At 29.3% G+C, this 24,996-nt stretch overlaps 1 protein-coding gene, 1 long non-coding RNA gene and 2 other non-coding genes across 5 annotated transcripts; 2 read left to right on the top strand and 2 right to left on the bottom strand.

Moving 5' to 3' along the window:
* The first annotated feature begins 1,836 nt into the window (after window positions 1-1,836).
* TRNAP-UGG (transfer RNA proline (anticodon UGG)) lies at window positions 1,837-1,908 on the top strand. Its single transcript has one exon. It is a non-coding gene; the product is annotated as a tRNA-Pro (tRNA).
* Window positions 1,909-2,560: 652 nt separating this feature from the next.
* On the top strand, window positions 2,561-2,632 carry TRNAP-UGG (transfer RNA proline (anticodon UGG)). The gene has a single exon. It is a non-coding gene; the product is annotated as a tRNA-Pro (tRNA).
* An 897-nt stretch (window positions 2,633-3,529) lies between these two features.
* LOC142219425 (uncharacterized) lies at window positions 3,530-4,080 on the bottom strand. The gene is made up of 2 exons (XR_012717569.1): window positions 3,973-4,080; window positions 3,530-3,907 (listed from the first exon to the last, which is right to left on the bottom strand). It is a non-coding gene; the product is annotated as an uncharacterized LOC142219425 (long non-coding RNA).
* Window positions 4,081-7,861: 3,781 nt separating this feature from the next.
* Mulk (acylglycerol kinase-like protein Mulk) lies at window positions 7,862-9,297 on the bottom strand. 2 transcript variants are annotated; one of them, XM_075292685.1, is made up of 2 exons: window positions 9,200-9,297; window positions 7,862-9,138 (listed from the first exon to the last, which is right to left on the bottom strand). In XM_075292685.1, exon 2 carries the CDS (start codon window positions 9,070-9,072, stop codon window positions 7,882-7,884), a length of 1,191 nt encoding a protein of 396 aa, XP_075148800.1. In that variant the 5' UTR covers window positions 9,073-9,138; window positions 9,200-9,297; the 3' UTR covers window positions 7,862-7,881. The 2 variants fall into 2 exon arrangements, with proteins under 2 accessions (XP_075148800.1, XP_075148801.1); XM_075292686.1 differs by having other exon boundaries at window positions 9,204-9,293.
* Window positions 9,298-24,996: the final 15,699 nt, after the last annotated feature.

Genomic DNA, 24,996 nt, shown 5'->3' with positions numbered 1-24,996 from the left:
AAATTCAATAATGTTGTCTTCCAAAAAACAATATGTTATTATGTGACCATATAATATGTTTGGAAGCATTTTGCACCCAAAAATATTATATGCTTAAAAAAAATTCTCCCAAACAATATTGTGCTCAAAATTTTATTTATTTATTTATATATTTACAATCATAATGAATTATGAAAATAAACAGGTAATATAGGTGCTAACAACATAGGTTTTCGACCTGAATGCTCAAAATTTTGTTTCTGCCCAATTGTATATTCCTCGACATCTTTCTCACTTCCACGAGATTTTTTAGTTCTTAACACCTTTTTCTGTAATACAAACATTGTAGAAGAAATTATTCAATTTTATGATTTTTTTTATTTTAATTTTACCTTTTGCCGGACGGGGATTCGAACAGCGGACCACACAGTTTGTAAGGATCAAAGAAGTAGCTGATCAATTGCCCAAGGAAAAATAAAATGTTAATTTTGTAATAACAAGCAACAACCACCAACTTAATTCAATATCGCTCCCTGTTAAATAGCGCTCCAAGCTACTAAACACATATATGTTTATAGGCTATTTCTAAATTAATATATGTTTGCATTCAAGCATATTATATTTACAAACATTTTATGTCCCAAACATAATATGTTCTAACATATTAACATATATGTCCCAAACATGTTATGCTAGTTTATGAACATTATATGCTTGCACTCAAAAATATTGTGTTTAAACATTTGTGTTCCAAACATATAATGTTTATAGCCAAACATATGAAAAACAGTCTTTTTCAACCGTGTGGGTGTTGCAAACATATGCACTAACTTATAATACCCTGTTCCACAGTGTGGCGCAGGGTATAAAAAATGTTTGACAAAATTTTCTATAGAAATACAATTTTGACATAATTTCCTATAGAAATAAAATTTTGACAAAATTTCCTATAGAAATAAAATTTTGAGAAAATTTCCTACAGAAATAAAATGTTCTATAGAAATAAAATTTTGAGAAATTTTTCTATAGAAATAAAATATTGACAAAACTTTGTATAGAAATAAAAATTTGACAACATTTTCTATAGAAAAAAATTTGAGAAAATAGTCTATAGAAAAAAAAATTTGAAAAAATTTTCTATAGAACTAAAATTTGGTAAAATGTTTTTTAGAAATAAAATTTTTTAGAAAATTTTATACAGAAATAAAAGTTTGTAAAAATTTTCTTTAGAAATAAAATTTTGACAAAATTTTCTATAGAAATAAAATTTTGACAAAATTTTCTATAGAAATGCCCTTGTTAGTGCAAACTAAATTGTTGAAACATTTAAAATTCGACACATTGCCAATTCAAGGGATATTTATACACTAAAGAAATTGTCGGTAATAGGAGAGATCATAATAGATAATATTACAATTGAAATAAACTTCTAAAATGAAATAATAAAACATTTCTTTCGAAGGAACAAAACAAATTATAAACAAATAAGTTTTTTTTTTTAATTTAGTAGATTTCTGGTAAATATTTTTTCAAATTGTGGTAGTTTATTTTTGGAACGGGTGGTAACCGTGGTCACTACAATTTAATGTCACGTGCACACCTATAGAACGAAATTCCACTGTTTTACTTTAAGTTTTCTCGCTCATAAAATCTCTGTAGTTCGCTGTTTTAAGCTGAATGAGTTGCAGCAAACTAAAATGGTCTAAAATAATAAATAGTCCATTTTAAATTTCATCTTTAGGCTATCGTCCAGCAATTTTCTTTTTTCGATTTAACTCATTCTGAAATTAGGCCGATTCGAAATAATTGCCTTTATGGTTTAAAATAACATCAACAATAATGTATTATCAGGTATGAGGCTCAATGGTCTAGGGGTATGATTCTCGCTTTGGGTGCGAGAGGTCCCGGGTTCAAATCCCGGTTGAGCCCGTTGAATTTTTAATCAAAGTACATGATCAACTTATTCCCCGCATATTATTTAAGTGTATAGTTTTACCCAGGGTATTTGGATTCAACTTAAGATTTGATTAATAAAAATTAAAAGAGTTGAAAAAACACTTGGTTATCCATAGTTTTAGATTTATTATTCAATTTGATGTCTTCTTTAGGTGAAAATATTGAACGAAATAAATCGTTTTTAATAAATAACAAATAAAAGTAATTCATTCATCATCACCAAATAGTGGCATGCTGTGATACGACGGCATTTTTATATTTATAAACCATAGACAAGTGTGTGTGTGTGTGTTTTAGGTTATTTACCCACTATAATAGACCGAAGAACGAATTTTTCTACATAGCCCAGTGAGTAGTGTTTCAAAGCACCATACATTAGATAATGAGTTCGAATCTTACTATCATCGTCTTTTCAATGTCAACATATTTTTAAAATTAGTTTTGTTTGTTTTGATGTTTTTCTTGTTTAACATTAACCGGTTGTTTTCCAAAGAGTCTTTGGTAAACAAAAATGCATACTGTGAATAAATGTTAGATATTAAAAAACACAATATTTTGTTGATACTGTGGCGCTTCAATAAAATACGATGAATATTATTAGTAATTATTAGAAAAACCATCATGAGGCTCAATGGTCTAGGGGTATGATTCTCGCTTTGGGTGCGAGAGGTCCCGGGTTCAAATCCCGGTTGAGCCCGATTATTTTTTTTTTAACTTAAAAATATTACATATTTAGAAAATTGCATCTAAAATAGACTACCAACGTAATCGAGTTTGGAACTAAAATTTTTGTCTTAATAAAACAACAATTATAATTATGGTCAACTAACTTTTGTCTACCTATTTAAAACCCTCATATATGAATACTCAAAATAAATATTAGTATTATACGCAAAAAAGTTGATTGTTCCAAACAGTTTTTGTAAATCTTTTACAGAATAAATTAATACACTGCAGCTAAAATAGAATTAAAATTTTCAGTATCAGTCGGATATTTCAGGCTCATTTAGACTATTCAGTCTATTGTGATACCACAGTGGCGAAATTTACCAAAAATGGTAATTTTTTTACTGTTTGGTAGATTGGTAGAATTCTTGATGTTTTGGTAGATTTTGCAATAAACACACACGTTTGAAAAATGCTAAATTTCAACAATTTTTCAAACTTTTTTTCAAAGGATTAGGGAAATATTTAAGTTGAGAAATTGTTGAGAAAATCGCGTTCTCAACAAAAAACAGACATTACCCTCAACAGTGAAATTCAACACATTAGCAATTATATCTCAAGTGTTATCCTCAAATTGAAATGCATCGCTACTCAATAATTTGTCAAACAATTTTCGATGCGAGTTCAAATTCAAAATTAACATCGTTGCAAATACTTTTCAACCTAAATTTGTATGAATGATATCCCCACTTCAAATAGAAAGTCAAAGCCAAAATTCTATGAATTTTGTATAATTTATTCATTTTTATCAAAATAAAATATATAATAATACACTACACTACATAATACACTACAATACCAATTGATAAATTATAATCTTATTAAACATATCAACAAATAAGAAAAAAAAACAAACAAACAACAAAACTTTAAATATCTTAAACATTATTAGTAAACACTTTTGCATTGATAATTCGATTTCCTTCCTTTTGGTTCCTTCCTTTTATTAACATGCGAGCAATTTGAAATTAGGAACGTACTGGACCGCGTGTGAGAATTGATTTTCAGCAGAAGGAATTCACAAACTATCCATTTTAAACTGATAATAGCATATGAATTAAACTGACGATGTGATGCACATTTTCATCCAGAAGTTGTTGATTTCAACAATTTGTTGTTTTTAACAATTTTAATTGGTTGCACTTGTAATGTTTCTGGAAACTTTTTCTTGTCGATAAGCCACTCAATTTTCATTGGTCAGCTTCTTATTGTTTGCAAGAATGTAGCATCCAAAGATTTTAGTTTTCTGCAAAGAGATTTAAATTTATTGACTTCTTTAAAGTGTTGATTTAATTTTTCGTATTGACGTACCAATTATTATAAACTATTTGAAGCAGTTCCAGTTAATTGTCCACCATTTTTTCATTGGTCAGCTTTTTAATGTTTTCAAGAACGTAGAATCCATAATTTTAGTTTTCTGCAAAGAGATATACATTTAGTGACTTCCTTAAAGTTTTATTTCATTTTTTATTTTCACTTACCTATTTTTATATACTATTTGGTTATTTGTCTAAAATTTCCCATTTTTTTTTTATTTCTTGCAATTGACCACGAACTTCGTTGCACGAATAAGTATTGAAAACCACATGGTTTTTTCGTTGCATTTTAGGGTAGTGTTTTGTCAAAGTTTTCTCATATCATCTTCAACACCTTTTCAAAGATTTCGTCAAAATTTGGCAAATTGGAAGTAATTCGCAAACAATTTGAAGATGTATTGAAGATGAGCTATTTCAAGTCAAGTTGAATTTATGTTGAAAATTATATTTACCCTCAAACTGAAAAGTTGTTCCATTTGAAAAACGCTCATTCCGTGTTTATTGGGATTCCTCTCCATATATTTTCTATAACATAATTTCGACAAAATTTTCTATAAAATAAAATTTTGATAAAAATCTTCAATAGAAATAAAATTTTGCCAGAATTTTCTACAGAAAGAAAATTTTGACAAAATTTTCCATAGAAATAAAACGTTGACAAAATATTCTATAGAAATTAAATTTTGACAAAATTTTCTATAGAAATAAAATTTTACAAAATTTTCTTTAGAAATAATTTTTTTTTGTAGATTTTTCTCCAAATTTTGGTAGGTTATTTGTAGCTCGAGTGGCAACCGTGTCCACATTACGGTGAGACCACTTAGAGAAGAACTGCATAACAGTGATGCCAACTCCCGAAGGGAAAAAAGCACAAAAAATACCAGTAAATATATGTTATACCATAAACTCTAGATAGCTAAAATTCAATGTAACAGGTTGGCCGATAAGTCCCCGGTCTGACACATAGATGGCGTCGCTACACTCATAGAAAAAAGTCTGCTAAAAACAGCAGTCGATGTCTGCTTTTATATTTTAATACTTCAGGGTCTAATGAACAACAATTTATAAAATTTTTAGGTTATAAAATTTTCCCCAAAGCATATTTAAGAACGAAAAGTAGTTTTTGGTATATTTTTGCTCTGTAATATACTTACAAGCTCCTAAATACGATCAGCAGATATTCATAAAATATTGTGTTAATTATGTTAGGATACCTCCTAAGTTGACATTTTTATTTGTTTTAGCCAAAATAAAACATGTTTTAGTGTAATCGAGCTTAAAAAATAGCAGGAAATGTTTGCTATTTAGCAAACATTGACTGCTGTCCCTTTTTCAGCAGACTTCCTGCTGTTTTAGCAGAGTTTTCTGCTGTCCCTACTAACAAATTTCTTTGGGTGTAGTATTAAATGCATATTATTTTTATATAGTACCAACCTTCAAATGATTCGTGTCAAAATTTGACGTCTGTAAGTCAATTAGATTGTGAGATAGAGCGTCTTTTGTGAAGCAACTTTTGTTGTTGTGAAAAAATGGGAAAAAAAGGAATTTCGTGTTTTGATAAAATACTGTTTTCTGAAGGGGAAAAATACGGTGGAAGCAAAAAATTGGCTTGGTAATGAGTTTCCGGACTCTGCCCCAGGGAAATCAACAACAATTGATTGGTATGCAAAATTCAAGCGTGGTGAAATGAGCAAGCAGGACATTTGACCAAAAACAACAAAGTGTTGATGATTCTGAGCGGTGTTTGCAGCTGTTAACTCGTAATACACCCGAGTTTTTCCGTCGATATGTGACAATGGATGAAACATGGCTCCATCACTACACTCCTAAGTCCAATCGACAGTAGGCTGAGTGGACAGCGACCGGTGAAACGTCTCCGAAGCGTGGAAAGACTCAAAAGTCCGCTGGCAAAGTAATGGCCTCTGTTTTTTGGGATCCCCATGGAATAATTTTTATCGATTATCTTGAGAAGGGAAAAAACCATCAACGGTGACTATTATATGGCGTTATTGGAGCGTTTGAAGGTCGAAATCGCGGCAAAACGGCCCATAGGAAAAAGAAAAAAGTGTTATTCCACCAAGACAACGCACCGTGCCACAAGTCATTGAGAACGATGGCAAAAATTCATGAATTGGGCTTCGAATTGCTTCCCCACCCACCATATTCTCCAGATCTGGCCCCCAGCGACTTTTTCTTGTCTCAGACCTCAAAAGGATGCTCGCAGGGAAAAAATTTTGCTGCAATGAAGAGGTGATCGCCGAAACTGAGGCCTATTTTGAGGCAAAACCGAAGGAGTACTACCAAAATGGTATCAAAAAATTGGAAGGTCGTTATAATCGTTGTATCGCTCTTGAAGGGAACTATGTTGAATAATAAAAACGAATTTTGACAAAAAAAAATGTGTTTTTCTTTGTTAGACCGGGGACTTATCAGCCAACCTGTTACTACTTAAAAAGACTTTCAAAGACGTATTTTAGAAGTTTTGGGTGTTGATTTGATTTGAAGCATTTTTAATTTTATCTATCCAAGTGTACAGCTTTAAAACTGTTAATGCTTATTTTACTTTCATTCCATTAATTTTGATCAGTGCTTTTTCAGAGGAGAAAATAAAGGTGTCTACATTAATTTTGGAAATATTAATATTTGGAGGGAGTATAACATATTTCTTATTTAAATTATGAGTGTTTTTGTGAATATAATACAAACATTTTTAATGACATCTTTATCAAGTTCAGAAATTCTGCACTCGTCGCTAGACTTTTCAAAGAATACCCCAAATAACAATATTGATTAAAAAAGGATCAACACCACCTTCATAACAATCAACTTCTTTGTTTGGCACTAAAAAGGCAATTTGGCGCTTTTTGGAAATCAAATTGGCATCACTGGTTTGTATATTATTTTTGTAAAAGCGATATCAATTAATTAAACTTCACAGTCTTAACCCTGGAAAGTCATCCTTAGTCATTTTGACTACAGCCTATTTTAAGACGCTATAATTTGCATCATGAGCAAAAATGAGAACCAAAATTGAGTTTATTTTCTTATTCAATTTGTTTTTAATTAGCATAAAATTCATAAAATAATTGAATTAGTATAATTTAAATTTATCATTTCCCAATCATTAGAAACGCATTTTAGATTGGAAATTAAATTACCCGCCGTCACTTTGACGAAGGATGACTGTCTAGGGTTAATTGAGATATATATTCCTTTCCACAAATAGCACTTCTCCAAATGCGATTGTACCAACTTCTCTCTGCACCGCACCTAATAGTTTCTGCAATATTTCTAACAACATCTGATAAAAGGAAGAGGGGATCCAAATCTCTTTCAGTTTGAACAATAAACACAGAAATGAGTAATTCTTTGTAAAACATAAAAGAGGATTTTTTTCTGACGGCATTTTTGAGCTTTTAAGAATATTAGGATTATTAGGTATGTAAAAAACAAACCGTTGATTGTTTTTTTACACAATGTCTAACACAACGCGTCATGAATGGCCTTGAACATTCCCCATCCACTATATAGAGTTTGTAAGTTATATTCGGAATCTACTCTGTATGTCTTTTCATTTCTTATGTGGTTGAAATTAAAATTTTAAGGGGTCAATATATTCACTTCAGATTCCAAATTTTAGCTCAAGAAATCTTGTTCTGAGAGTGGTGTAAATCAGATTTATCACCACCATCTGGAATTATGATACCTTTTCAATACCTTTATCTTTCGGAGATAAAAGATCAAAAAATAGTATTGAATATACGCCTTCAGAAGGACAAGTAGCATCTGCTGACATTGATCATCGGACCATGTGTCCTCTATGGTTTTATAAACGATCCTCAAAAACTATTATTCCATGATAGAAGATATAAAAAACGTATGAATCACTTGGTGACTGCTTTATTTAACTATAACACTTAATTGCATTAGGTAAAAGAGAAATCTTAACAGCACGAGCATCATATTCTTCACCATCTATGGAATATGTTGGCATATCAAATTGCGTTGGTTGTATTTGCACAGTACGACTTTTCAGCAATAAAGATGGTTGCATCTTTTCCTTTATATGCATGATGAAATCAATTCCAGCTTCGATAGATTCAACAACTTCTGTATTTAATTCGAAAAAGTTTTGTGCATTCTGAAGACTGATAATGTCCATCTGCTTAGCTTGGACTTGACGTTCTTCTTTGAGGCCACATAACTCGTTGGCTACCGTTAATGAACTGACGGGAGCCACAGTTTTGGGAGCAAATAACTTCTTAAAAACTCTTTGGGTATGCGTTTTAGTTTCAGCGCATTTTGTACATCCGGGACACGGTGGTGTAATAGTTAAGTTTGCATTTATATTCCGAGACATTTCATTAGAAAAGGAAGTAAATAGCGCAGCTGCCTGATGTCTTAAAAATCCAAAATACCAATATTTGTCTTTCTTATTCTCTATATCCCTCAAGAGACCCCAAGAGAATCGTTGCAAGCCGTATATAGGGCGATGAGGCTCTTGATCATTTTCGTCGGGCAAAACTTCATATTTCAAGACATTCCTATAGCGTAGACGTTCTTGTAACAACGACAAAACACAGGAGGACAAGCACTTCACATACTCAACCTTCTTTTTCGAGTCAACGGGAAGCAAAGCCGAAACAGATTCATTGCGCTCTCCTAAAGGCAACAAAAGTATCGGGCATGGTTCGTCTTTGCGTCTTAGTAAACCGGTAACGGCTTCAGAGGAAGTACCATCACCACCAGCAATAACCAAGACATCGGGTAAACTTGGCAGTGATTCTATCAATGACTTGGCATGCCCAATTTCCTTGGTCTTGATAATTTCCACGGAATATCCAGCTAAATGCAAAATAGGCTCACAGTATTTACGAAAAATTTTCTCACACTTTTTATCATTGGCCACTGGGTTGATAACTACTACAGCCCTATACGGTCGGGATGAAGGCGTTTCGGGAAGATTACGACACACCTCCTGCATATGCGATGTTATCTGGTGTTCGGTCCACACATAGTTTGCTCCATATCCTGCCACTATGGAGGCAAAGGTTAATTTTTTCCAATGATTTCTACAGAATTGGAAAACTCCCATGTTTACGTTGTTCTTCTATATTTTTCGATTATGTCGTATAATGTGTGTGTTCAACTCGCATTTATCCTACGGTATATATCCAATTTTCATTTAAAACCATTAAAAATTATGTAAAAACTTAACAAACTTGCTTTGGCCTTTAAAATGGTATGGGCACATCACTTGGTCGGATAATAAAACAGCTGATTAAGTTGCCACCATCAAAAGAAATCCAATATGCGTTGCCAATCTATGTGATGGAGAGAGAAATAGACCGTCCTAATACAAAGCGGTGTTTAGTACACAGTATTGCCAGTATAAAATATAAATTGTTCGCTCAATACAAGCATTGGAGAAATACTCATATTCAATACTCTTTCAAATATATTTTCAAAGGTCTTTGCCAAATATCAAGATGTGAAATTGCTGAGAAAAAAACCCGTTCTCAACACAAAACACTCAATAATCCTAACCAATTTTTCTCAATCTTCAATTATTTTTGAAATAAGTTTTAAATTGAGACACATTGGAAATTAATGACGTTATCTTTTCTTGAAAAAATGGGCACTATGTTTAGTTTCTATATACAACAACAACAGTTTGAAAACTATTAGAATTCTATTGTGAAAATTATGCCACGCATGGTGGTAAATTGCGATAGTGCCAAACAACATAAACACATATGCTGTTGATAGTGACTTGAATAAATGAAAATTATATCATTTTAATTTTTTATCACTATTTTATACCAAAACAAGTAGGTACCAAATAGTATACTTCCCGAAGATACATTTAAAGTTTCTAGACATGGAGACTCCTCTAAGACTTCGTTGAAGTCAAATATAGGTATGTACCGGTCGTACATACCCTATTCCGATGTAAACCGAATCCGACACATATGTTTGTGGACTAATATACCTTCAGATTTTCAATTGCAGCCAAATTGAATAAAAATTGGGGCATCTACATGCTCAAATAATCAAATCTAAAGATCGGCCTATATGGGGCTCGTTCGACATACAGAAAAAGGCTATACGTTTCCGTATCTATTCACTTTTGCTTGATATGACAATAGGCCTGTTTTCTTTTAGTACTGGATGCAACATTTGTATGAGCTATACAAAACATCGTTTTGTCGCGTCTGTTTTTCCAAATTGCATTTTGATAAAGTGACGTTTTTTTCGATTCACAACCACGGTTGCAACAGTTGGTAGAATTTTGCAAAAATGGTAGAGGTAAGAGATACTTCACAAATTTTCTATACAAAAATGACATTTTGACAAAATTTTCTATAGGAATAAAATGTTGACAGAATTTTCTATACAAATAAAATTTTGACAAAAATTTTTATACAAATAAAATTTTGAAATAATTTTCTATGAAAATAAAATTTTGACAAAATTTTCTATAAAAAAAGATACAAATTTGAGAATATTTTCTATAGAAATACAATTTTGAAAAAATCTTCTATAGAAATAAAAATTTGAAAAAATTTTCTATTTCTATCTATTCTATCTATTTTCTATTTCTTTCTATATTCCAAATACTTCTCTGCAAGTAAGAGGTACTTCACAAATTTTCTATAAAAAAAAAATTTGGGAAATTTTTTATGAAAATCAAATTTTGACAAAATTTTCTATAGAAATACAATTTTGACAAAATTTTCTATAGAAATAAAATTTTGAGAAAATTTTTTTATGGAAATCAAATTTTGACAAAATTTTCTGTAGAAATCAAATTTTGGCAAAATTTTCTATAGGAATAAAATTGTACCAAATTTTCTATAGAAATAAAATTTTGCCAAATTTTCTATAGAAATAAAATTTTGAGAAAATTTTCTATAGATATAACATTTTGACAAAATTTTCTGAAGATATAAATATTTGAAAAAATTTTCTATAGAAGTAAAAGTTATAGAATTTTTTTCCACAGAAATAAAAATTGGACAACATTTTCTATAGAAATAAAATTTTAACAATATTTTCTACAGAAATTAAAATTTGACAATATTTTCTCTAGAAATAAAATTTTGACACAATTTTCTATAGAAATAAAATTTTCTATAGAAATAAGATTTTTCCAAATACTTCTCTACACTTCACAAATTTTCTATAAAAAGATAACATTTTGACAAAATTTTCTATAGAAATGCAATTTTGACAAAATTTTCTATAACAACAAAATTTTGGGAAAATTTTTTTTATGGAAATCACATTTTGACAAAATTTTCTGTAGAAATCAAATTTTACGAAATTTTCTATTGGAATAAAATTTTACCAAATTTTCTATAGAAATAAAGTTTTGCCAAATTTTCTATAGAAATAAAAGTTTTGGCGAAATTTTCTCTAGGAATAAAATGTTGCCAAATTTTCAATAGAAATAAAATTTTGCCAAATTTTCTATAGATATAAATATTTGCCAAATTTTCTATGGAAATAAAATGTCGACAAAATCTTTTATAGAAGTAAAAATTTGACAATATTTTCTATAGAAATAAGATCTTGACAAAATTTTCGTTAGAAATAAAATTTTCTATAGAAATAACATATTGACAATTTTTTTTTGTAGAAATCAAATTTTGGCGAAATTTTCTATAGGAATAAAATTTTGCCAAATTTTCTATGGAAATATGTTAAAATGTTGGCAAATTTTCTATAAACACAAAAAAATTTCACGAAAATTTTTCCAATTAAAATTTTAATTGAGTTTTAAAAAATATTCAATTAAAAATTTAATTGATTCAACAAATTTTTTCATTGAAACAAAAATCAATCACAAAAATAATAGTATCAATTAATTTAACTTTTTAATTGACCTTCAATTAATTTTTTACTATCATTTCTGTGATTGAAGACATTTCAATTAAAAATTAATTGGATCAATTAATTTCGTGATTGAATCAGAAAATTTTTGTTTGTGTGTAGAAATAATTTTTTAGAAAATTTTCTATAGCAATTAGGTGTGCTCGTGATTAATATTTTACTCACGCTCACGCACACTCACGACGGAGAAATCTTATTCACGCACACTGACGCACGATATTTGTTGGTAGGACTCACGCTCACGCACGGTCACGAAAAGAAAATTTGTACTCACGCACGAAAATCTTTTAAATGTCGTGACTCACAAAAAATATCGTGACTCACGAAAAATGTCGTGAATCACGAGAAACCTCGTGACTCACGAATAATTTTATGAGAAATTTACCTATAGAACCTGACTGAATATATGTGTATGATTAAAATCGAGAGCGTTATAAAACTTTTAACACTTAGGATGTCACTACAATTATAAATAAATTCAACTCGTAAGAATATTATGTTCGTAAGCGGGATTATTTTCGTGAGCGTGTTTTTCCGAAATTCGTTACTCACGCACACTCACGAAGATATTATTTTCGTGAGTCACGCTCACGCACGACATTTGTTTGGTTAATCATGCTCACGCACACTCATGCCGTTACCATCAGCGTAACTCACGACTCACCCGTTAGTCACGAAAATTTTCATGAGTCACGACAATTTCGTGTCACGTGCACACCTCTATTAGAAATAACATTTTGACAAAATTTTCTGAAGAAATAAATATTTGAGAAAAATGTCTATAGAAATAAAAATTTTAGAGTTTTTTCTACAGAAATAAAATTTGGATAACATTTTCTATAGAAATAAAATTTTGACAAAATTTCTGTAGAAATAAAATGTTAACAAAATTTTCTATAGAAATAAAATTTTGCAAAATACAAGGTTTTGTTTAGTAAGTTTTTGGTAAAAATGTCCCCAAATTTTGGTAGATGATTTTTAGCACGAATGGCAACCTTGTTTACAATAGCAATATATTGTGACTAATTATTCGATGTTATCATAAATAATCACAGAAGTAAATATTTGAGCATTTCATACTTTACCGTCCATATGCAAAAAAAAAATTATTAACAGTCGATCGAATGAATTTATATGGTAATAGTAGGCTTGAAGTTTAAGATTTCACTAGTTTTCTTCGATTGTTTTGAAACAACTGATAGCAGTGTTTCATATTTTTGGAGATGTCCTGGATAAACCAAAGATTATAGATTCAGGAAGATAGGAAATTAGCTACTGAGGAGATCGAACCATTTACCGGGTTAGTTTAATACTCGAACCAAAAGCGTATACGACAAGTATTGACATAGCATTAAAATGCAAATAAAAAGAAATTAATTACAATTTCAAATGCGAGCTAATTGGACATGAAGATTAAGGAATTGGTATTATTATGCTATTGAAAAGAAAATGCCAGATACCCATCTTACAAGCCTGACTATACATACACGCAAAGAAAAAAAAAAAAACGTTTGGAAAACGTGTACCGAAAACGTTTTTCTTTTGTTAGAGTTTTTTGAATTGCTACGAAAATTTTAAACTTTTATCACCAAAAAAATTCGTTTGTTACAAAATTTTTATTTTTTCAATAAAAAAGTTATTTTTGAAACAACAACACAGTCCATTTCGTTTATATCAAAAACTGTTCTTTTCAAACTTTAGGTCTTTAATAAGACACATTTTACAGTTAAAAATTTAATATACTACAATGTAATGTTGAACATTTTTTCGGAATCTTCTGGAATATATGTAAAAAAAAAAAACAAACAAACAAAAAAAACTTTGGTCGAAGCAGGGATCGAACCCACGACCCTTGGCATGCAAGTCGGACGTAGCAACCACTGCTCCACGGTGCCAAACTAAAAGTTTGTTTCTGTTAAATGAACTTTGTTTATTCGGTTCGTGGGCGCCGCAAGCTATGCTATATAAATATAACGTATATGGATATTTATCTATTGATGACCATAACTGGTACATAGCTCAGTGGTTAGTGTGTTGGCTTACAAAGTGCATGGTCCTCGGTTCGATTCTCCGTCCAGGCAAAAGGTAAAAAAAATTTAAAAATTTATAAAATCGTATAATTTCTTCTACATTGTTGGTACTACAGGAAAAGGTGTTAAGAACTAAAAAACCTCGTGGATGTGAGAAAGATGTGAGAGAAAAAGCAATTAGCAAGAAAACAATGTTTTTTTTTTTGGGGTTTGTCTTTATGAAATTGTTTTTACATCCTGGAAAAGAATAAACGTTTATCACAAAAAGTATATACTTTTCTTCCAAATACACTTCCATACAGCGAAAAGCAAATGAGAAATGAACTTTGTTTGTCTAAAATTTCGTTTGGGAGGAAAGAATTATTTTTTTGCATGTATGTTTCAGTGTTGGCTAATCCCCATTTCCATAGTCTCTAGTAAGATCTGGCTGGGTGAGGTGATTCAATTTGGGTCTTATATGCTAATTTCTTATGAAAATTACACACGAGAATCATTTCTCCAAGTTGAATCATTTTTTCACCACCACTGTGCATCATCTTCTCATATAGCTTCAATCCCTTAATGCTATTTTTTTTTTTCGAAATTAAGTGCACAAAATAAATTTCCATAAAGGGGAAAATGTAATTTTTTTGTTTTTGCCTTAAAATTTAACATTGTTTCATTAAGAAAATTAAATTTTTCATTTAAAAAATAAAAATGAAAAACAACTAAAAAATTACAAACATGTATTGAACTAACATGGTAAATGCAACATTTGGTATGACGCAAGACAATTTCCCATCTTTCTCAAGTTTATTGTCTTTGGGATAAACGAGTACTTTGTTTACTTTCAGTCCGTCACGGCTTAGGGTATCCAGTAATAAAAGAAAACAGCCCTAATAATTTCAATCTATCCAAAAACGCAATCGCAATATTATCGGGACATGGAGGACAAACATTTCGTTTAGTTTTAAGTGTTTGTAATCGGCTTTGCTTTATTAATTATAATGCAATCCCACAGTTACTCGATCGCGAATAACTATTTTCTTGAATAAACTGAAACGAAGAACTTTCAAATTATTGTTTATAAAAATTTCCAATTGATTTCTTACTCAGAGAATAAAAATAGAAAATTACCTTGAGCTAAATAAAGTGTTTGGCCTTATAAAATCATTTGTGTTTATAGCGAACAATTAAGAAAATAAAAATAATAGAAATTTAAACAAACACAATTTGTGTAAACTAGTTTAATTCAATTCAATGCGAAATTTTCTATAAATTTGATGAACCATTAAGCAAAATATACAATCAAAAACAAAATTTTAAACTGCAAAAACTAATTATCATCATGAATTTCTCAAGATATATTTTCATCGCTATTTCAACAATTTTGGCCCTGGCATCCGTAAATGCTGAGCCGGGCAAGCCATTAAATAGTAATCCTGTTTTGGTGAGTATATTCTAAATACTGAATAATTTGTTAAAAAAAAAAAAAAATAATTGTTAAAACAAAAACATTCTGTATATGTACCACAAAGGAATCTACAAATATTAACTTCAAATATATAAATTGATACTAATTAGAGACATTTCCTTATTTCAGGCTGCGAAAGTAAAACGTAAGTAGATTCAAAAAAAATTTTTTTAAAACACATGAGAAAAATCTACTAAAACAGGAAAAAACAGTTAGTGTTTGTTAAAATACGAAACCTATTATTCTAGTTTTATTACTAGGTTCACATTATGCCCGAAATCTACATAAAGTGGATATCGGCTGAAATCTCGATGGGGTAATATCAGCTGGCTCGTAGTGAATTTCATCAAAATCTCGTCTAAAATCCACTACACAGCCTTGTGGTTTTTAGGCGGGTATTAAGTTCGAGTTTAGCCGCTAAAACCGCCATTTTCTCACCATTACTTTTCTTAATTAATCGATTTTAAAGAATAAAAACTTTATAAAAGTTGCTCGGGGTTATTTCCCATCATGTCATATCAAGATTTGCATCAAAGACGCATAATTTTATACCATTTTTATTAATTTATTTTTGGTTTTAGCCGCAAAACTCGAACTTAGTACTCACCTTTTGGCTAAAACGTACATTATTTAAACCCTGTTATTTTGATTAACTACCAAAAAAATTCTGTTAACGCTATCCAGAGAATAGGTATCTGCTTTCACTTTTTGTATGGCTGTAAAGCCTACACATTTCACGCATTGTCAGGTAGTCCATACACTACAACTATACAACAGCAGCAGCGTTGCCACAATAAATTATTTTTAAACCAACAGTTTTTCCAAAATTGGACCAAAATTCGTAACAGCGGACCATTTTTCCAAATTAAATTAATATAATTTAAAAGTTAAAATTTTTCCAAAATTGTATTTCAATAGAAAATTTTGTCAAAATTGTATTTCTATAGAAAATTTTATTTCTTTAGAAGATTTAGTAAAATTTTATTTCTATAGAATATTTTGTCAAAATTTTATTTCTATAGAAAATGTTGTCAAAATTTTATTTCTATAGAAAATGTTGTCAAAATTATATTTCTATAGAAAATTCTGTCAAAATTTTATTTCTTTAGAAGATTTAGTCAAAATTTTATTTCTATAGAAAATTTTGTCAAAATTTTATTTCTATTGAAAATGTTGTCAAAATTTTATTTTTATAGAAAATTTTGTCAAAATTTTATTTCTATGGAAAATTTTGTCAAACTTTTGTTTCTATAGAAAATTTTGTCAAAATTTTATTTCTATAGAAAATTTTGTCAAAATTTTATTTCTGTGGCAACCGCGATTACAATACTATGTTAGTCTTTGTAAGCGAATATAAGACTAAAAAAGACAATATTTAAAATTTAGGAGTTGACAAACAAAATTTTATTTTCTTTAAAATTAAATTTAAGGCAGCTCTTGACAATAATCTTCCAATGGAATTTTTGTTAAAATTTAGTGAAAAGTACTTTTTCGCTCAAAAAAGTACCTTTTTTGTACTTTCTTAAAAATTGTATTTTCCATTCCTGGTCCATACACTACAACTATACAACAGCAGCAGCGTTGTCACAATAAATTATTTTTGAGCCAACATTTTTCCAAAATTGGACCAATATTCGTAACAGCGAACCATTTTTCCAAATTAAATTAATATAATTTAAAAGTTAAAATTTTTCCAAAATTGTATTTATATAGAAAATTTTGTCAAAATTTTATTTCTATAGAAAATTTTATTTCTTTAGAAGATTTTGTCAAAATTTTATTTCTATAGACAATTTTGTCCAAATTTTATTTCTATAGACGATTTTGTCAAAATTTGTCATTTCTATTGAAAATTTTGTCAAAATTTTATTTCTATAGAAATTTTTGTACAAATTTTATTTCTATAGAAAATTTTGTCAAAATTTTATTGCTTTAGAAAATTTTGTCTAAATTTTATTTCTTTAGGAAATTTTGTAAAAAATTTTTATTTCTATAGAAAATTTTGTCTAAATTTTATTGCTTTAGAAAATTTTGTCAACATTTTATTTCTATAGAAATTTAACCAGATTTTTATTTCGATGGAAAATTTAGCAAAAACTTTATTTATATAGAAAATTTAACCAAAATTTTATTTCTGTAGAAAATTTTGTCAAAATTTCATTCCTTTACGAAATATAGCCAACATTTTATTTCCATAGAAAATTTACCCAAAATTTTATTTCTATAGAAAATTTAGCCAAAATTTTATTTCTATAGAAACTTTTGGCAAACTTTTATTTCTTTCGAAAATTTTGTCAAAATTTTATTTCTATAGCAAAATTTTGTCCAAATTTCATTTCTTTAGGCAATTTTGTCGAAATCCCATTTATGTACAAAATTTAGCCAAAATTTTATTTCTATAGAAAATTTTGTGAAACCTTTATTTTTATAAAAATTTTGTCGAAATTCCATTTCTATAGAAAATTTAGCCAAAATTTTATTTCTATAGAAAATTTTGTCCAAATTTTCTTTCTACAGAAAATTTTGTCAAACTTTTATTTCTATGGAAAATTTAGCCCAAATTTTATTTCTACAGAAAATTTTATCAAAATTTTATTTCTATAGAAAAGTTTGACAAAATTTTATTTCTATAGAAATTTTTGTCAAAATTTTAAAAATTGGGAAAAATTACCGATTTAACGAAAATGGACCAAAATTAACCTAATTTAAAATTTAATAATTTTTTGGACCAATTTTGTTCCGATCGGACCAAAATGGTAACCCTGAACAGCAGACAAAGACATATGTTCTTAGCAGACTTTTTTCTATGTTTTTGTTTGAGTATGCCCTTATAACATGTATTTAAATCATTTCTTAATTTATGTTTTTTTTTTTTTCTTTTTAGACCTCATTATGAATAAACTTCGTAAGTCTTATTTAAAAAAAAATCTATATAAAATAGAAAATTTTAAATAAACAAAATCGATTTTCATTAACTTATTTTTATAAATGTTATAAATAATTAAAACGATACATTTTATTTTTTTCACAGAAACTGGCGCCTAAGTGATGCTGATTATGCTGGTGTAATCCATCCTTCTTGTGATATGTGTATTTTCAATTTCTTACCTAAACAACTAACAATAAACAACAAAAAAATTAACAAAAGTTTTTATTGAAATGACACTTGGGAAATAAATATCAAAGGAATGGAAATATTTAATAAAATAACAGTTACACTAAAAAACTAAGTTTATTTTAAAGATGTGGACCTTCCTCCAAGGATTTTGGTTTGAATTCGAGCCAAAAGTGTTACTTCTTTAAAATGAGGAATTGTTTTAGGGAGCTGTCTAGCTGAAAAAAAACTGAAAAAAAAGGTTTTACGTGATATTAAAGATTGTGTAACCTAAATGTTAGGATGTCCAATTTACAAACTATTAAGGACAAATTTCTAATATTGGCTTCAATAAATTTATAAGATTTAGGACAGAAATTTTAGAAATTTGCCTCACTCGGTTAAAGTCATATGTCTTTGAACTGAGGCAAAATTTCCTTAAGCTAAAGAAACACATTTTAGATTTTGGAATTAGGGAAACATTTTTTATACTCTCCACCACAGGATGGGGGGTATATTAACTTTGTCATTCCGTTTGTAACACATCGAAAAGTTAATATACCCCCCATCCTGTGGTGGAGAGTATAAAAAATGTTTTCCTAATTCCAAAATCAAAAAATATACATATATATATATATATATATATATATATATATATATATATATATATATATATATATATATATATATATATATATATATATATATATATATATATATATATATATATATATATATATATATATATATATATATATATATATATATATATATATATATATATATATATATATATATATATATATATATATATATATATATATATATATATATATATATATATATATATATATATATTCTGGGTCGTGGTGGAATTCTGAGTCGATCTAAGCATGTCCGTCCGTCCGTCCGTCTGTTGAAATCACGCTAAATTCCGAACGAAATAAGCTATCGATTTGGTTTGCGGATCCTCTAAAAGAAGCAAATTTCATCCCATCCGGCTGATATTTGGTACATGGTCTCTAACAACCATGCCAAAATTGGTCAATATCGGTCCATAATTATAAACCGATCCTCAGATTTGACCTCCGGAGCCTCTTAGAGGAGCAAAATTCATCCGATACGGTTGAAATTTGGTACGTGGTGTTAGTATATGGTCTCTAACAACCATGCAAAAATTGGCCCATATCGGTCCATAATTATATATAGCCCCCATATAAACCGATCCCCAGATTTGGTTTGCGGATCTTCTAAGAGAAGCAAATTGCATCCGATCCGGCTGAAATTTGGTACATGATGTTGGTATATGGTCTCTAATAACCATGCAAAAATTGGTCCACATCGGTCCATAATTATATATAGCCCCCATATAAACCGATCCCCAAAATTTGGCTTGCGGAGCCTCGAAGAGAAGAGCCTCGAAGAGAAGCAAATTTCGTCCGATCCGGCTGAAATTTGGTACATGGTGTTGGTATATGGTCTCCAATAGCCGTGCAAAAATTGGTCCACATCGGTCCATAATTATATATAGCCCCCATATAAACCGATCCCCAGATTTGGCTTGCGAAGTCTCCAAGAGAAGCAAATTTCTTCCAATCCGGTTTTAATTTGGAGCATGGTGATAGTATATGATCCTTAACAACCGTGCCAGAATTGGTCCATATCGGCCAATAATAATATATAGCCCCCATATAAAACGTTCTCCAGATTTGACCTCCGGAGCCTCTTGGAGAAGCAAAATTCATCCAATTCGGTTCAAATTTGGAACATAGTGTTAGTATATGGCCGCTAACAACCATACCAAAATTGGTCCATATCGGTCTATAGTTATATATAGCTGATCTCCAATCACACAAAAATTGGTCCATATCGGTTCATAATCATGGTTGCCACTCGAGCCAAAAATAATCTACCAAAATTTTATTTCTATAGAAACTTTAGTCAAAATTTTATTTCTATAGAAAATTTTGTAAAAATTTTATTTTTATAGAAAATTATGTTAAAATTTTATTTCTATAGAAAATTTTTGTTAAAATTTTATTTCTATAGAAAATTTTGTCAAAATTTTATTTCTATAGAAAATTTTGTCAAAATTTTATTTCTATAGAAAATTTTGTTAAAATTTTATTCGGTTCATAATCATGGTTGCCACTCGAGCCAAAAGTAATCTACCAAAATTTTATTTCTATGGACAATTTTGTCACAATTTTATTTCAATAGAAAATTTTGTCAAAATTTTATTTCTATAGAAAATTTTGTCAAAATTTTATTTCTATAGAAAATTTTGTTAAAATATTATTTCTATAGAAAATTTGTCAAAATTTTATGTCTATAGAAAATTTTGCAAACTGAATTATATACGTATTTGATCGAGCTTTTTTGATTTAATATATACCACGTATGGACTTACATACAATTTAGAGGACGGTGTTAGGAGGTTTTAATATACCTTGCCTTCGGCAAGCGCACTGAAAAAACAGTGAACCCTTTTCCATTGCAAAATGAACTAAACTGTAGTAATATTGACCATGATTTAGCCCTTATGATTTTTTTCAACTTGTCTAGTTTATAATTTTCTTAAATTTTAGTTCATCTATAACATTGTAGTTTAGTTCGTTTTTACAACACCATAAGATTTATATACCCCTACCAAGTTAAAAAGTCAGTATTATTTTGGTTTACTTGCTTATTTTGTGGGAAACCCGATAATAAAAGTTGGTTAACAGTCTCTTTAAAATTTCGACGACTAGACTATTTTTAAATCAATCATTCCACAGTACAGAGAAATTAAATAATTAAAGGAACAACAAACCGTTTTACTATTATGAGAATTTTCATACATTAAAATTAAACTATCTTTAAACAAAAGTACTTTATTATAAAAACTTATGATGAAAGTTCTTAATACAATGTTTTTTGTGAATAAAAATTATGACCACGTGGAACAGAGAGTAGTTTATTTGAACCCGCTGTTTGGACATTTTGACTTATCCTTTGTTTATTCATCGTAGGTAGTTTTTTCACATATCTTGCTGGAAAAAATGGAAACAAAAATGAAAATTGTTAAAAATTAACACGATGTAATGAAATATAATTTTTAATTCTTCATTTTAGCTTGTAACTTACCATATTTGGGGCATTTTATCAAATGGTTTAAAGAATTCAACTTTTCTTTGGAAAACGTATCTCATAAAATTTGTACCTGAAACAATTAGAGAAATAATGAAGTATTCTAAATAAACCCATAAAACTGTGTTATCGATGTGAAAGATATAATAAAATAAATATTCTAGTTGAAAGAAAGCCAAAGTTTTAATATAAAACTTACCAATTCTCTATTAAATTGTACGCTGAGGGGAAATATAAAAAGTTGTCCAAATTTATTTGGGTTACTCTGAAATTAAATATTAAATAAAATTATTAAATAGGTTTTCAAAAAATCTAATAAAAAAATAATAATATGCATAAAAAACCAAATATTCTTGATAACCCTAGACAGTCATCATTCATCAAAATGACGACACGTAATTTCATTTTCGATTTAAAATGCATTTTAGTCTATTGGGAAATGGTAAATTTAAGCTAGACTAATTCGACCGTTTTATGAATTTTTGTTTTATACTACTTAAAACCAAATTGAATAAGAAAATAAATTCAAGTTTGGTTCACTTTTTCGCTCACGATGAAAATTATATCGTCTTGAAATCAGCCGTAGTCAAAATGACGAAGGATGACGTTAATGTACAAAAAATAAGGATGGCTGTCCAGGGTTAAAAGAAAGTTAAAGAATCCTTACCAATTCACTATTAAATTACAGGCAAAGCAGTACTAAAAATTTGTCCAAATTTTAAGGGGTTATTCTGAAATTAAATATTTATTTTTACATTAAAAATAATACATTAGTTTCCAAAAAATTTGATTAAAGAAATACTAAAATAAGGTATTAAAAACCTGTAATTTTTATTATAAAAAGGTCATAAAAACGTAAATATTCTAGCCAATTTTTAAAAGAAAACTTACCAATTCTCTATTTTTTAAATTTGTTCGAATCCATCTGGAGTTGCTCTGAAATTAAATATTGTTTTTACAACAAAGAAAAACATTAAACTGGTTTTCAAAAAAAAAATAATAATAATTAACAAATAATAATATACATAAAAAAATATTCTTTTTAAAAGAAAGTCATATTAAAAAAATACTTACCAATTTATGAATAAACTATACCTATAACAAACATTTTCCAAATTCATCTGGAATTGAATATTATTTTTTTACATAGAATAATAAAAATTTCAATACACTTTCAATTTCAACATATTTTCCTAAATGTTCTTAATAACTTTTTTCTAAACTACCGATAAAATATTAATAATTTTCACTTAAAAGGTTTAATAAACAAACACCAATATATGTCTCAAAAATCAAAAATATTCCATGCCTTTATATTCCCTTGTTGCATACCTACTTAAAAGATGCAACAGCCCACGCCAACGCCAACTATACAACTGAAGCATGCCAAACAAAACCAAGCAAAGCCAAAACATTCCTACAACAACAAAAACACATGTGCCTTTATTGAAAACAACACCTCATCCAGCCAAAAACCATAAACGAATAACAAACACACACACACAAACCACTAAATGAACAAAAATAAAAACAACCCCACGCTCATGTATACACAACAAAACTCAAGTAACATCATCTTTACATTAATCACATTCAACTATTCCGATAAAGATCTCTGTACTATGCATTAGTTCATCGCATCTGCTGACAATTTACTCTAAGAATAATATTGGTAAAGGCACACCAGTTTATGAACGATGAAATGTTTAACTTAAAATTTGCAAAATTTTGATGAAATGTTATCTCCCATTTTTGACGAAAATATCTATAAATTTAAATACATGTGAATTAAAAATATTTCATTGTGTAATTTTTTACCAACAATTATTAACTATAGGAATTGTCAGTAAGAAATTGCTATCCACTTTCAAGTTCATTTTTCGTAAAAAAATATTTTCTCATACAAAAAAATCTTGTAGTAAATTGCACTTATTATTTAGAAAATACTTTACATTTCACAAGTAGTTTTATAGCATGACAAACGAATTTTTAACTACCAGTTAAGAAATTTTTTGAGGAAATTTCCATCGTATTTTGTAGGCCATGAACTAAACGATTGCTACTTAGAATTTGTAAAATTTCCTTTCGAGTAGTTAATTTTCGTTCAAGATACGAAAAATGAACTAAAATTCTGGAAAATTCTTATAATAAATTATTGTAAAAATCTTCTTAAATTTACGAGACACTTTTTTTCTGTGCGTTACCGCAACTTACAACCTGTTTCTGTATGTCGATCGAGCTCTATCGATCGACTGGAATGCATAGAAAAAGCTGATTTCTGATTATAAATTCAGCTGTTTGTGTCAATTTCAGTCGATCGATTGAGCTCGTTCGACATAGAGAAACATGCTGTTAAGTAATTCGATTGTGGATGGCAGTGTTTAGAAGAAGTTTCTACGCAATCCATGGTGGAGGGTACATAAGCTTCGGCCTGGCGAACTTACGGAACTTATATACTTATATACTTGTTATTATTTTTTTACTTTTTTTGTAAAATTTAATTGTCCAAAACTTAAATTTTCATTTAAAATGGCGTAATTGCGTACTTTCTAATACTTATCCAAAGGACTGCATTGGATACAAATTGATGGGGAATTCCGCGATGCGCTTTAAAAGAAACATTTGTGAACTTGTCGAAAAGGACTACATCGGAAGTTGAATAAATCGATGAGGGATTCCGGGAAGAGCTTTAAAAGAAATGTTTGTGGAACAACTTCATTTTTTTTGCTGGGACGTTGTGTCAGTATTAGAGGTGTGCACGTGAGTAATAGTTTACTCACGCTCACTCACGACTGAAAAATCATACTCACGCACACTCACGCACGATGTTTTTTGGTAGGACTCACGCTCACGCACACTCACGAAAAGAAAATTTGTACTCACGCACGAAAACGTCTGACTCACGAAAAATACAGTGACTCACGAAAAATATCGTGACTCACGAATAATTTTATTATTCATTTACCTTACCGAAGTGTCTGAAAACATGAGCATTATTAAAATCGAGAGTGTTATTAAACTCTTAACATCCCAGGTGTCACTAACATTGTAATTGAATTTAACTCTTAAACGTTTTATATTGGTGAGCAGGTATATTTTCGTGAGTGTAATTCGTTACTCACGCACACTCACGAATATATTATTTTCGTGACTCACGCTCACGCACGACATTTTGGTTTGTAAATCACGCTCACGCACACTCACGCTGTTGTCTTGAGCGTGACTCACGACTCACGCACGAATCACGAAAATTTTCGTGAGTCGCGACAATTTCGTGTCACGTGCACACCTCTAGTCAGTATGTGCTTTCTAATAACCATGCAAAAATTGGTTTTGGTAGTCAAAAATAAAAACACCACACGACACTGGCTCTGTTAGGATATGGTCACACTAGGCAAATATTTGCCCAAAATGAGT

The sequence above is a fragment of the Haematobia irritans genome, chromosome 1 (genome assembly GCF_050003625.1).
Source record: "Haematobia irritans isolate KBUSLIRL chromosome 1, ASM5000362v1, whole genome shotgun sequence".
NCBI classification, from domain to species: domain Eukaryota; kingdom Metazoa; phylum Arthropoda; class Insecta; order Diptera; family Muscidae; genus Haematobia; species Haematobia irritans.
Note: the sequence above shows the minus strand (reverse complement) of the source record. Positions and strands in the feature narration are given on the sequence as shown.